A 14,026-nucleotide genomic window follows, 5' to 3' on the forward strand; every position below is an offset into this window, starting at 1 on the left:
TACTGCTGCTGACTACAATTTAAATAGGTCATTTTTTAATGTTACCTGGGGAATTACATTAATAGCAATAGCAATTTCTGGATCTTCTCTATTTCTAAAATATTATTTTTGGCTGTTGTGACCTCAGATGAGGATAAATCAGTTTTTAAATAAAATGCTCTAATAAGTTTTTTTTCCCTAATAGAAGTCCCTTGAGCAACAGCTAAATATATACTTATTAAAGATTATATATAATCTTTACAACCAGGCTAAATATATATTAATTCAGATTAAAGGCACTGGCAACCTTTTTTTGTCATCAGAGCTTTATTTTCTCCCCTGGAAACCCAGTGTTCTCACTGAAACAGGGACCCAGATAGGAAAATGTAGCAGCAAAAATTTTTGCTAATCAACTCTCATTTTCTTTATGCATCTCTTTAAGGATAAGAGCAGTGGTTATTTCAACCTTAGCTTCATATAGGAATCATGTGAGGAGCTTTTTAAAAATTTTCATGCCTGGTGGGGCCACTCTAGTGGATTCAATCATCATGACTGTGTTTTAAGCCCAGGCATCAGTATATTTTAAAAGTTACCCAGATGATTCTTAGATCCCAGTATGAGTACTACTGGGTTAGACATAAAACTATTTGGGTATTCTGCTAATATGAACTACTATGTAGTTAAGAGTTACTTTAATTTTCATATTTAACTTTGTACTGAATACTGATATGTTATGTGCACATTAATGATAGCTCAGTATTTAGACTAGAAAATTTTCATTTTAAATAGTTGCAGCTACAAACCTTATTTACTGCAGGGTTAAAATAGCCACTGCAAAGATGAGTTAGGTTGAGTGCAGGAAAAGATTTCTAGGCCACAAGTCACCTTTGTGATAAGGAGAAAATACCATGTGGGGAAGCTAAGACTTTGAAGAAAACTTTTGAAGCACTGAGTTGGGAGAACCAACAGATAACTTTCCCATGGTCCCAAATTCAGATTCCAGACATTAGCAGACTATCTCACATTGTCAGAGCTGCACTGGTTTCTGGAAACCCAGTGTCCTCACTGAAACAGGGGCCCATGGTGTTGTCTACTTAGGCAAATAAAAGACTAGATAATTAATCTACATTTGTTTTTTTCTGATGTTGGTATTTGTAAAAATAACAAGTGCGCTTTGTAAGTTGGGTAGTATTGGTGATAACAGTGGAATATGATAATCTTTTCATGGGAGTGAAAAGGGCTAGGACTACTGTTTGGATGGTAAAAGTATTGGCCTTGACTTTTAAAATACATTTACTTTGGAACAAACAAAGAAAGATTTTCTGAGGAGGTATAATTAAAATGTATTATTTACAGAGCAGTTTTATTTTATATTATTTTTTTCATTTTTTTAATGTTTTATTTATTTCTGAGAGAGAGAGAGCAAGAGAGAGAGAGCATGAGTAGGGGAGAGTCAGAGAGAGAGGGAGATACAGAATCCTAAACAGGTTCCAGGCTCTGAGCTAGTAGTCAGCACAGAGCCCGACGCGGGGCTCGAGCCTACAAACCGTGAGATCATGACCTGAGCCGAAGTCGGACGCTTAACCAACTGAGCCACCCAGGTGCCCCTACAGAACAGTTTTAGAATTTTACTTCAATAATTCTCTGTCCTTGCTGTGTACTTCCCCTTCATAATGCACACAGGTGATTTGAATGTTTAAGATTGACTCTTTCTAATAATTATATGAAATATATACATTATGTCAAATTTACATATATTTCAAGATTTTCAAAAAGAACTATATATATTCTAATTCCATTATCAAACATATGATCCTGAGCAAAAATAAATATGCTATAAAAATTTTTTAAAATACCCATATGAACTTTTTTTTATATTTTTATATCTATAGAAGGTATTCTTCACCTGTTGATTTAAGTTGGTAAAAAAAATGGAATTTTCCCATGTACTAGAAAAATAAGCAATAAACTTCAGTGAACTAAATTAACAAACACCATGGACTGCCAAGTTGATACCTTGGCTATGACGGAAATTTCTACTCTTTTTTGTTTTGTTTTGCTTTGTTTTGCTTTTACAAAATAAAGGGAAGAGATCAGGCCATATACAAAAGTTTGGATCACTACTTCAACCCCTTTGGGTCATATGATTTTGAATAAGTAATGATTACTTAAACCTGGTGTCTTCATGTGTCTAATGGAGGAGTTTGATAAACTTATATGATAGTCATGAGTTTTATATGAAAGAATAAGATATGACACTTAAAAAAGTAAGATGCAACACTTTACAACCCCGAAAACAGTCTCCCCATGTAAATATTAATTAATAGTGTTAATTGTAACCAATGCATAAATCAGGTGTAGATTCTAAGAAAGTTATTATAGGGTGTCCCATAGAAGGTTAGTTGCTATCTACTGTGGGTGAAGGAGATCTTGAGAGGTTTTGTGAACAAGGTGGCAGGTAAACTACAGGATGCATTATGTTTGAACCTCATTTGATATGGAGGAGAATTCCAGGCAAAGATAACATAATGAGCAAAGGAGGGGCTCTCAAATCATGGGATATGTTATGATGAATATTAACTATAATAAGGAAGGCATCAAAAATAGCTATTGGTAAGTAGGGTATGGATTGTATTTTGACTCAGCTGTCATGCCAAAAGGAGAAGTTTGTGCTTCAATCCAAAGACCACAGGAAACTGCTGAAAGGTAATGATATGTTTGAAGTCATGTTTATGGTAGAATAAAGGTACAGGGACTTATTGGGCACTGGAATCTTTGCTACAGACAGTACAACAAGCTTTGTATCATTTCTATTTTATGTATTAGAAAACAGAGCCACAGAGACATTAAAAATATGTGCAGGGATATTCAACCAAGAACTCTGGATCCAGGACTCAAATCTAAAGCTCTCTGCCTCTAAATCTTTCCATAACTCCATTTGTGATTAATCTGACAAGTGTGTTGAGTTTTTTTGGAATGAAGAGTCAAAGAGGCTGTGAAATCACAAAGGAAGTTGATTTGTGAAGTTCAAGATGTAGCAGACACCTAAGGAAATCATCAGTCCCTTGCACATAACCAAAGCATTTTCTGAACAAAATGATTCCCATTTTTTGTTCAGCACCACTTTAGTGCTTAGGTGATTCTGATGGTGGTAGAGCAAATAACCCAAAATAATCCCATAGTCTCTGTTGTGGTTCGTAATATTAAATTACTTCCTGGCAAAATGGATTTGCTAGTTATAGGGCAGTGATTTGTTTCTAGTGTTCCTTTCCAGGTCTCCTGCCCTATTAGCTGAGCTAAGCATCAGTGCCTCTGGAATTAGCTGTATATTTCATGTCATGACCCTCCTTTGCTTTCTGGGAGACCCAGTATTTGCTACTGAGCATCTGTCCTGATCCATGATCCAAGGATGAAACCAGCTGTTTGAACCTGGCTGCCAAGCACTTCAGTTGCCAGGCTTCTTTGATGCCAGACCTTTGTTTCATTACAGATACGTTTTACCGGTGAATTGATCTCCCAGGTCACAGCTGCCTGCCTGGCTGCCTGCCTGCCTGGATTTCTCAGTATTGCTCTGCCCAGAATCTGTCATTGTGCTCTCCTATTTGAAGCTCCAATATTAGCTGAAATGTGATTGAGGTTATGCCTTTCACTCACCATCTATTCATCCAGGCATCACTTCTCGATGTCTGTCTTATATTAGTGAGTAGGTCAGATTAAGTTTTGCATCCTTTCTCCTCTCCACCACCCTAGTGCTGTTTGGACAGACATGATTGAGTTGACATAATCAAACAGATAGGAATGTTTACGGTGACAAGTAATAGGAGCAAATCGAGAAAATCATCTGAATTATAAAATAAATCAATGATTATTCTCCTTTGAAGAACACAGCAGCAGGATCTTTACAATCTACTACAATCTACTGCATTTTGGGAATCCATGCAGATATGTAGACTGTTCATATAAGGTTTGATTAAAGGTTAGGGGACCCAGGCAGGATATCTAGAACTCTTTGATGTTTCATACCAGTATCTTAATCTATAGAATATCGGCTGGTCAGGTCAAGACCTCAGTGTTTGAGAGACTGGGCCCAAGAGAGGTTGTTGGGACTGAAGGAGAAGAACAAGATAATGTTCCAGTTTCTAAACTAGATCATGAAGTGGGGACTGGATCATGAATATACTTTAGATATCAATATTAGAAATGGAACTTGAGTATTGAAAAAGGAATAAATGGAGTGCATGGTGATTCATCTAAATATGAATTAGTGCTTCTTAAATTGTCTCAGAGCAGGATTGTCATTGAAACACAGAGATTTTGGCTCTTAATTTGTTAAATTTATTCCTAGTGGTCTCTCCACTAAGATTATTCTAACATAAACTATACCCAAGAAAACACTAAAAAATGACATGAATAAATTTAAAGACTATTGTCTCTCTGGAGCATTCATAAATGATTACTGAGTGTGTGTGTGTGTGGGTGGGGGTGTTTGTGGGTGTTTCTCCTAAGGAAGCCAGAAATGAAAAACCCATCTTTAGGCAGTGTCTCTAAAGTTCTTTGGAAAGCCTAGGTATAAGAAAGCAAATTTTCTTCTACAACTTCCATTTTATCATGGGATTCAGATATGGTTAAAATAAACAGAGTCACTGGGATATATTATTCCAAAATTTGTGAATCTAGAAATGTATAGGTCTTTGTGGGTATATACAGAAGTATCTGCATCTACATCCATAAATGAGAAGAAGTAAAAATTTTCTGCTAAGTTAGAATAATGCCTTATTATTGACAAAGAAGGATTTGGGAATAAAGAATCAGCTTCATATCTCTAGGGGTTTTTTTAAGTTTATTCATTTATTTTGAGAGAGAGAGAAAAAGAGAGAGAGACAGCACTAGTGGGGGAGGAGAAGAGAAAGTGAGAGAGAGAGAATGAAAATCCCAAGCAGGCTCTGCACTATCAGGGCAGAGCCTGATTGGGGGGCCTCAAACTCATTAACTGGGAGATCATGACCTGAACTGCAGTCAAGTCAGACACTTAACTGACTGAGCCACTCAGGTGCCCCTCATATCTCTCTTTAATATAGAACCTGGTCTCTAAAGTAGTTTTAAGTTTCTGCCAAAGTAAATGTTAGAGCAATTACTATAATTTGTATTAATTAAGAAATATCTCTGATCAATTGAATCACAATATTGCAATTGTACTAAATTTGAATGTTATGCAAAAATAAAACATACACTTTCTTCCCCAGAGAAACCTACAATCTAGCAAGAAACAAGGTGTAACACACTAACTCTGATCACAGTACAGAAAGTACTAGCAAAATATATCTTTCTGAGAAAGAAATATATAGGAAACTGTACAGACTCCAAACGTATAACACACACACACACACACACACACACACCAAACAATCTCAATGGCAAAAAGATAAACAACCCAATTAAAAATTAGGCAAAAGACTTGAATAGATGTCTCTTCAAAAAGATACACAAATGACCAAAAAGCATTTGAAATGATGTTCAACATCATTAACCATTAACAAATAACTAATGAAATACAAATCAAAACCATTTCATGGCCACTATGGTGGCTCCAATTCAAAATAAAAAAAAACAAAACAAAAACAAATAGAAAGTGTGGTAAAGATGTAGAGAAATTGGAATTCTCATACATTTTTTGTAGGAATGTGAAGTAAGATAGTCCTGTGAAAATCTCTGGCAGTTCTACCAAATGTTAAATGTAGAGTTTCCGTATGATCTGGGAATTCTTTTCTTAGGTATATACCCACGAGAATTAAAACATATATTTGTATAAAATCATGTATACTTGAATGTTCATAGAGGCATTCTTCATAATAACTCAAACATGGAAACAACGCAAATGTACACAAGCTAATGAGTGGATAAACAAAATGTGGTATATTCATAAAATGGAATATTTTGTAGCTACAAAATGGAATGAAGTACAGATGTATACTATAGCATATGTGATACTTGAAATAAAAGGTGAACAAAGGAAACAAATTACATGATTCCAATTGTATGGGATGACCACAATATGGAGGTTCTTTTGGGGGCAATGAAAATATTTTGGAATTCTGTAATGGGGATGGTTGCACAGCGATGTGAATACATTTGAAAAACCCACTGATTTGTGTACTTTAAAATGGTCAGCATAATGAATATGTGTTATGTGGAAGTTTTAATACTCTAAAAACAAAACAGTCAAACTAAAATATACCCCACAGAACTTACAACATAAATAAAATTGCACCGTCTAAATGAAAGTATAATTCACAAAATATAGACATGATGCACTTGATGGGCATCTAAGAGTTAATTTTCTATTAGGATGCCTACAGAGCTCATTTGAAAAATAGTGTTTTTGGAATGGGAAATTAGTTTCTGGTAGTTCAAACATCACTGAGTCTTGGGGAAAGACAAGAAGCATGATATTCATATGCTAATGGAAAACTAAACATCTGCTTATTTCCCACATTTCACTTTCAGTCTTATTTTATTGCTGTGAATCAAACTTGACTGAATGTTTAGATGACTTATCAGGATTAATAGTTGTCTCTAACTTAAGTATAATAACTCTGGGATTCTAGGATTGATTTATCACAATTATATTTTGATAACAATGGGGACATTCTATTAGTAGATTGAATGCATATATTTATATTCTATTTATTTATTTTTTCTAATAATATTTATGCTCTTTAATGACATTATTTCCATATTAATTCAGAGTTCTTTTGTCACAATCTCAATGTAATGAACATCATAAAAATATTTCAAAATATTTCAGAATTGAAAAAGCAATTTAAAATTATTTTGGTAACATATCTAAACCTTTTAATTTTGTAAATTTTATTTATTTATTTTGAGGGAGACAGAAAACAAGGGTTGGGGGGAGAGTGGAAGAGAGAGAGGGAAAGAGAGAATCCCAAGCAGGCTCTGCACTATCAGCCTGGAGCCCAACGTGGGGCTCCATCTTGCAAACCATGAGATTGTGACCTCAGCTGAAACCAGATGTTTGATTGAGCCACCCCAGCACCCCTCCACTTTTTTATTTTTTAACTTAGAAATGTAAGTAGCTTCATTGAATGGGGCAGCATCCTATTTAGCTAGTAGAGAGATACTTCCTCAACATTGTTTCTGTATTTTTTTTCCTAAACTTTGTTTCTTAATTGCATTAAAATAAGCTTTAGTTTGTTCTTTGTGTATATTTAGAAAATTCTCTCTAAAACCATCTGCAAAATACTAAAATGTATAACTTGCTCCTGACTGGATTCACTATTGAGGTTTAAATACACATTTTACTGTTCTCATTTGTCAAGCAGGGTTATTATTAGTTAATGGAGTAAAATATGTAAAATGCACTTTGTTAATTGTAAAGTTCAACAAGAAATGCCTGTTTTCTTTTTTTTTTCTTTTCTTAAATGTTTATTAATTTTGAGAGAAGGAGAGAGAGAGAGAAAAAGCATGTGCACAAATGAGGGAGGCGGGAGAGAGAGGGAGAGAGACAATCCCAAACAGGCTCTAAACTCAGCTCCTTGAGATCATGACCTCAGGCAAAATCAGAAGTCAGTGGCTTAACCAACTGAGCCACCCAGGTGCCCCCTATGGTTTCTTTTTAAACTACACTTATTTCATTCATTTAGATGTTATATTATCAAAATAAAAGGAAAAGATGCTACCTATTTATATGTTTGCTCATTAAGTTATATACTACATATGTAATTGCCTTATTTTTGGGCAATACCTTTGGACAAACATAACTTTTTCTGTTCCTTTTGTGTGTGTGTGTGTGTGTGTGTGTGTGTGTGTGTGTGTGATTGCTTTTTTCAACCAAATAGCCTTTCAAAAATAGAATGTTTTACATGTTCATTTTAAAATTGAGTATCTGTTAGTGATTATATTTTACTAGGTCTTTGTTTCCAAACTGGGTTATTTAACCACAATAGATACGTATAAACAATTTGTGTGTTCTCTATTTCTTTATAGATTCCACAAAGAAATTAAAGGATGTTCTTGAAGAATTCCATGGTAATGGTGTGCTTGCAAAGTATAATCCTGAAGGGGTAAACCTTTTTTCTTTATATCAGTTTCATATATATGATTGAAGACGAGATTTCTTAATGAATAGTCCTTAGAAGTATATGCATCATATACCATACCATAATGAAAATGAAATTCATATGAAATGCTTTTCTGGAAAATACATAAAATAGTGTACTACTTTTTTTCATTCAAAAAACGTTTGCTAATGAAAATAACATTTGTATGTTGTGTTCTTGAAAGAGTATAGATCATCCCTAATATGTCCTTGGTTCTTTTCCTAAAGGTTAAAAACATTGTGATTCTGAGATGGCTTGCTCAGGTATGATCAGGTCAGGATTAGATAGAAGGGAAGACAGAGTGTGCTTGCTACTCCCTCCGAGTTGTATACTTTTTAACCCCAGATGAACATTGGTTGGGGGCAGGAGAGTTACTCCTTTCAAAGAATTATTCCCTTGACTAAAGAAAAATCTGTAATTTTAAAAAGCCACCTTGGGTAAAAAGCAATTTCTTCCTCCTATCTTGTTTTAATCTATTACCAGTAAGCTAATGAGTCCCTGAAATTCCTTCCTTATAAAAACTTCATGTCCTGTTGATGGCTTTGGAATACCTTGCTTGAATGAATGTCTATCCTTTCCTAATTATTTCTTTAATAACCTTCCTTTTGATGTTAGCTGAGAGATGTTACATTTTGAATGTTTGAGCATCTTTACTGTGAGTTCTTTTGGAGTTTCACCAAATGATAATTGTGTTCTTTAGGAGTTAAAACAAATTAAGCTTTTCAGAAGACCCTTTCCCCTGGATGTATTATCTAGCCAGCTAGATAGATTTGTTTGCTGATTAAATGTGATTTGTTTTTTGCTATTATTGTCATTATGGTTTTCAATGTTTATAAGAGCACAGTTCTTCATTTTCCTTCAATGTTATATTTCTTTGGGATTTGTAGAATTTGTATTTTAGTCAAAACTAAGTTTCTAAATTCTAACCTCAGTTCATATTGTTTTATAATTTACTTTCAGTATTTCTAATAGCTATTTTTCATGCCATATTTTCTTATTCTGTCTATATTCTGATACATTACTGTACCTTGTAGAAGTCTTTACCTTAAGATTTTTTTTCTTTTTCAACTAAATTAATATTTAGAGCCTGCCAATGATGGGGAAAATAAGTCAATTTAAAGCCATTCCCATTTTCCTATCCTAGGAACAAAAGCAAATATCTGGCCTACATTTTTCTCATATTTTATTTTCCTGGATGCTATAGTGTGAGAAAAAAAAATGTTGGCAGATAAATTTGTAGACTGAAAATCTCAAAGACCACAAAAGCAGAGTGGGAAAGCTAAAGATGACAACTTTATGGAAGTGCTGTAAGGCCCGAAAATGTCATTAATATTTACATTCCCAACCATTCTTGATGATGTACATGTTATCTACATACAGAGATAAAACCAGGTTTTCTTTCTCCCTAAAGATAGCTGGGAGCTATAAATTAAGTTGGAATGTAATTTTGTTTGCAAAATAGCCTTTTTGCTTCAGTGATTTCTTATTTAAAAGATTCTCATGACTTAGTCTTACTGATATTATATATTTCATGAGGATTATCAGTCACTGTATACTGGATTTATTGAGGTAATTACTAGATTCATTCTTAGACACACATATGATGTCAGCCTTTTCAATAATGTAATAACTCTCTGTAAATGCACAGATCTGCTCTTGGAATGCATTATTAAAATAATGAATGGTTGAAAAACAAAAAAAAGTTAGATCCCAGTATGACCCCAAAGTAATTTTAATTTAAGAGCAAATCTTCTCTCTAATCTAACATGATTGGTCTTTTCCCTTCAGGAAAAAAAATATAAAGTTTATATGACTTTAATGACTAATATGTATTTTACAAAAGCCAATAGGAAGTAGTTAGGAATATTTAATATTGAGAAAGAAAGCTTTAAGGCCTTAAGATTCTCTTCAGAACATGACTTCATCTAATTTCTTAAAGTTTACTCTAACAGTATGGCAGAATTCATACTCTCTATTCACATGGGAAGTTTTCACTCTCTATTCACTAGTCAGATTAATACTAAAGTTGTGTGGTGAAGATGACTACTTAATTGATGACCCAGTATACGAGAAAATGTAGAGAAGTATTTAATCTATATTGTTTTTAGAATACTTAATCCTTTGTTTTCTAAAATAAAGATTGCTTATATCATCCACATAAAAGATATTTGCAAAGAAACAAAAAACAGACAAAATATCCCTTATTTGCTTCTCCTCTTACAAAGTAAAGCTGCTTATATGGTAGATGCATTATATTTCTTATCACTCTTTTAATTACTGAGTTCTAAAAGCTCTTTGTATAAAAATTGCATCTAATGGATATGTGAATGGTTTAAGTCTATTTTAATGGAGAAGAAATACTAATTTCCATATATGGATGAATAATTTATTTTTAATTTGTATCTTTTAAAGATCAACTAATAATCACTCTTTGAAAAAAATAAATAACCAAATCAAAAATATGAATCTAAACAATGGCATTAAAGATTCCCTAAGAGTAAAGTGTTTAAAAAGGTCTTCAGTTTCCCAAACAGTTAAGATTATAAAATTTTTAGATAAAGTCATTATAAGAAAAGTAAAATTACTTTCTTGGGATTAACCACCTAGTTTCATGACAAGAGCCATAATTAAAACTTAATTATCTGGAATCCCAGATTAAGACTGATGCCCTTTCCTCTTCACTTTGTTGATTGGGCCGTAGAATGAAAAGGAAGGTCTTGGGAATTAAGAATAAGGAGAAGCGAAAGGTATTTCACATACATTGAGTGGCATTTCTTATGTAATGAGTATGGCATATTCCGATGCACATAATTACTACTAACTCATACCTAAAAAGGTAAGAGATTCTTTTTTTTTATTTTTTCCTTGTAAAACTTTTTATTGAAATATAATTACTATACAGTGTTATATTAGTTTCAGATATACAACATAATGATTCAATAATTCTATATATTACTCAGTGTCCACTACAATAAGTGTAGTCACCATCTGTCACCAAACAACATTGTCACAATCTTACTGATTATATTCCATGTGCTATACTTTCCACCTCCATGACTTTTTGGATTCTTATTAATCTCCAACTAATCTTACATGAATGTTAAGAGTATGATTATAGCTAGTTTTTAGTAGCCATTCAATCTCAGTGAGAAGATTCACAGTAAAAGAGTAAAATATAGTCAGCATATCTCAGGTATTAATGATTCATGAAAGTAATGGAATTGGATAATATAAGAAAGAACAAGTTTGGCGTTGCATTTTATATGTGCGTAATATATATATATGTAGCATATTATAGTATAAGTAATTGTGTGTGTGTGTGTGTGTGTGTGTGTGTGTATTTCCCCTTCTGGATTCAAATTCAATTCTAAATTGTTCCTTTAATGTCTAAAGACATGGGGAAAAATAAGTAGTACTATACATATGGGAAGTTATTTTTCTTTAAAGGCATGGCAATGGACTAGTCAAAATGTTAATCCAAAAGATGGGAACATTAGGAGTAGGAAAGAAGTATTCATAATCTAATATATACTTATATATACTGTTCTGTTTTCATGATCTTCTCTGGAAGGTTTTAAAAATCTTATATGTGTTATTCATTATATTTACCTCCTGTCAATTAGAACTGTTTGCTTATTACACTCAAAGAATGATCTAGTAAGTGATTCTCAAATTTTAGCTTGTATCAGAATCACCTGATGGTTTTCTTAAAATACAGATTGCTGTCTGTTCCCCTGACCTCCTCAGTTTCTGTGTTTCTGGGGTAAGGTTCAAAAATGTGTATTTCTATAAGTTTCACAGTTTATGATAATGATGCTGTTTCAGGACCACATTTTGAGACCCATAGTTCTAGGGTATGTTTTAAAATCAATCTGTAAACTTGACCTTTTAGTTGTCAGCAATAGAGATAATGAGTATAAATTATCTGACGTTAACACGTGTATTCTTTCTTTCCTTGCATGCACAGAAACAAGACATTCTTAACCAAGTAAGACATTTTCTTTTCTATTGAAATCTGTCTTTTCTTTCTTTATTCTGATGTGAGCTATAAATTTCTCATCCATATCACTGACCTGTACTTCTCTACCATTAAGATTCATATAATATGCACGGCTATCCATAAAACTTAGAAAGTTATAATTAACTGATATTTGTTCACATAAAAGTCTCAAATAGAAGAACTAATACCTTGGTGGAATTAAAGAAGGTCTAGAGGGTGGGCTTTAGTTTTATAGACTCTTGAATTTAATTTTCTGATTTCACCAAAACATCGATCAAACTCCAGTAAAATAAACCATTTAATGAAAGTCTTAATTTATGTACCTGCAACGGGAGGTTTATAACTGCATTTAAATGCAATTGATAGGTATTTCTTTGCAGGGGACATCTACAGTGCTATTCGAACCTGTGAGGGAAATATAACTGAAAAGCTATTGATCTTTGCCTTCCTGGGAAAAAAGAGTAACCCGTCTGTCATTTCAGCCATTCTCCTAGTAAAGCCCATTTTGTAAAGCAAGTTTTGTGTCCATAGTTCAGCTGGGTGCTTAGAATTACAACCCATTTTTGGGAGCTTTAAATGGATTTTTCTATCATACTAGGAATATATCTTAGCAAAATGCATGAGATCTTTAAAGCCATAATATTGTCTCTCTTGCACAGTAATGAGTAGGTACTAACAGCTTTTTATTCACCTCTCTCCTATGGTCTCAATGACAGCAAACACTGTAATCTCATCCCCAACATATCACAGTGCAATTGGTTATAGCAGAACAATCTTGATTGACTAGATGTAGGTCCTCCATATTACAGTCTCCTAGAATGAGATAGGACTGAAATGGCAACTCAGTTACTGTGATGACTTTTACCATTCTCTTTCAGGAGACGACACTTCTCTGATAATATCCCTGAACTATGTGGAAACCTACCAACCATCACCCCTCCCCCAAGACAGTCTACAAGGGCTTTATGATTTTAGGAGGCAGCTCTTCAGAGTAAATGGCTGCTTTTATATAGTAGGATTTAGCTATGGGAAGACATTTACTGAACACCTTGGTCAACAAACACACCTTTCTGCACAATGTGCATCCCTCCCAGGGACTGTCTGAAAACTAGTGTCAAAGTTAGCCCCGCCTTTTTTAGGGTCAGCAGGATGAGTTTCTTTCTCTCCTTGCTCAGTCTTTCTTCCATATGGAGATGTTGGGTAGGCAAGCAATTTTAGTTGCAGAATAGAAAGAACAAGGAAAGCTGAGGTTAGCCAAAGGAGAAAAAAGTGCATGCATATTTTTTGCTCTATATGTGTTCTTGGTGTATCGGTGCCTATGAGTGTAGGATTTTCTCTTTATATTTCCTGTTAGTAGATGATCCTTGGCACAAGGGTTAGTTGTATTTCATAGTTCCCTGGGCTTCCCTTATCTTTGCACTTGGTACTCTGCACTGTGAGTTCTACTAATATAGAAGGATACCCTTTACATTTAGACAAGTGAATTGCTTCATTCCCTTAATAAGAAACCTGGGAATTCATAACTTACATTTGGTAGTGCTGCCACCCAATGTAATATTTTCAGTGTCTTTAACAAGGATATTGACACTGAAAGAATTATTAGCAATGATATAAACACCCTTTTATTGTAAGCTATAATTGTCCTTCCAGAACCAAATTCAACCTTTGCCATTAAATAAGGCATCTGGAAGGTATAACAGAGAAAATGTGGCCTTAGGAGTCCAACTGAACTGAGTTCAAATCCCACATCTGCCATGTATTAGCAGGTCTTGGACAAATGATTAGCCTCAATTTGTTCAGCTATCAAACAAAAAGAATATTGGCCTTATCGAGTTGTTAAAAGGGTTAAATTCTGAAGTGTATACAAAATACTTAGCTCTGTGCCTGACGTATCAGTGTTCCACTGATGTTTAAAGGCAGTAGCTATTAG

General features: G+C 33.9%; 1 protein-coding gene across 1 annotated transcript in view; it reads left to right on the forward strand.

Annotated features, from left to right (window-relative positions):
* The window catches only part of LOC120223374 (diacylglycerol kinase beta-like), a gene marked incomplete at its 3' end in the record, with an annotated part of 391,667 nt that overhangs the window by 128,824 nt on the left and 248,817 nt on the right, over positions 1 to 14,026 (forward strand). Inside the window, exons 2-3 of the mRNA XM_039221452.1 lie at positions 7,984 to 8,060; positions 11,989 to 12,084. Of these exons, the coding sequence (XP_039077383.1) occupies positions 7,984 to 8,060; positions 11,989 to 12,084 (173 nt within the window). The remainder of the gene's footprint in view (positions 1 to 7,983; positions 8,061 to 11,988; positions 12,085 to 14,026) is intronic.

This window comes from Hyaena hyaena, unplaced genomic scaffold (assembly GCF_003009895.1).
Source record: "Hyaena hyaena isolate Hyena2069 unplaced genomic scaffold, ASM300989v1 scaffold_985, whole genome shotgun sequence".
Lineage (NCBI taxonomy): Eukaryota > Metazoa > Chordata > Mammalia > Carnivora > Hyaenidae > Hyaena > Hyaena hyaena.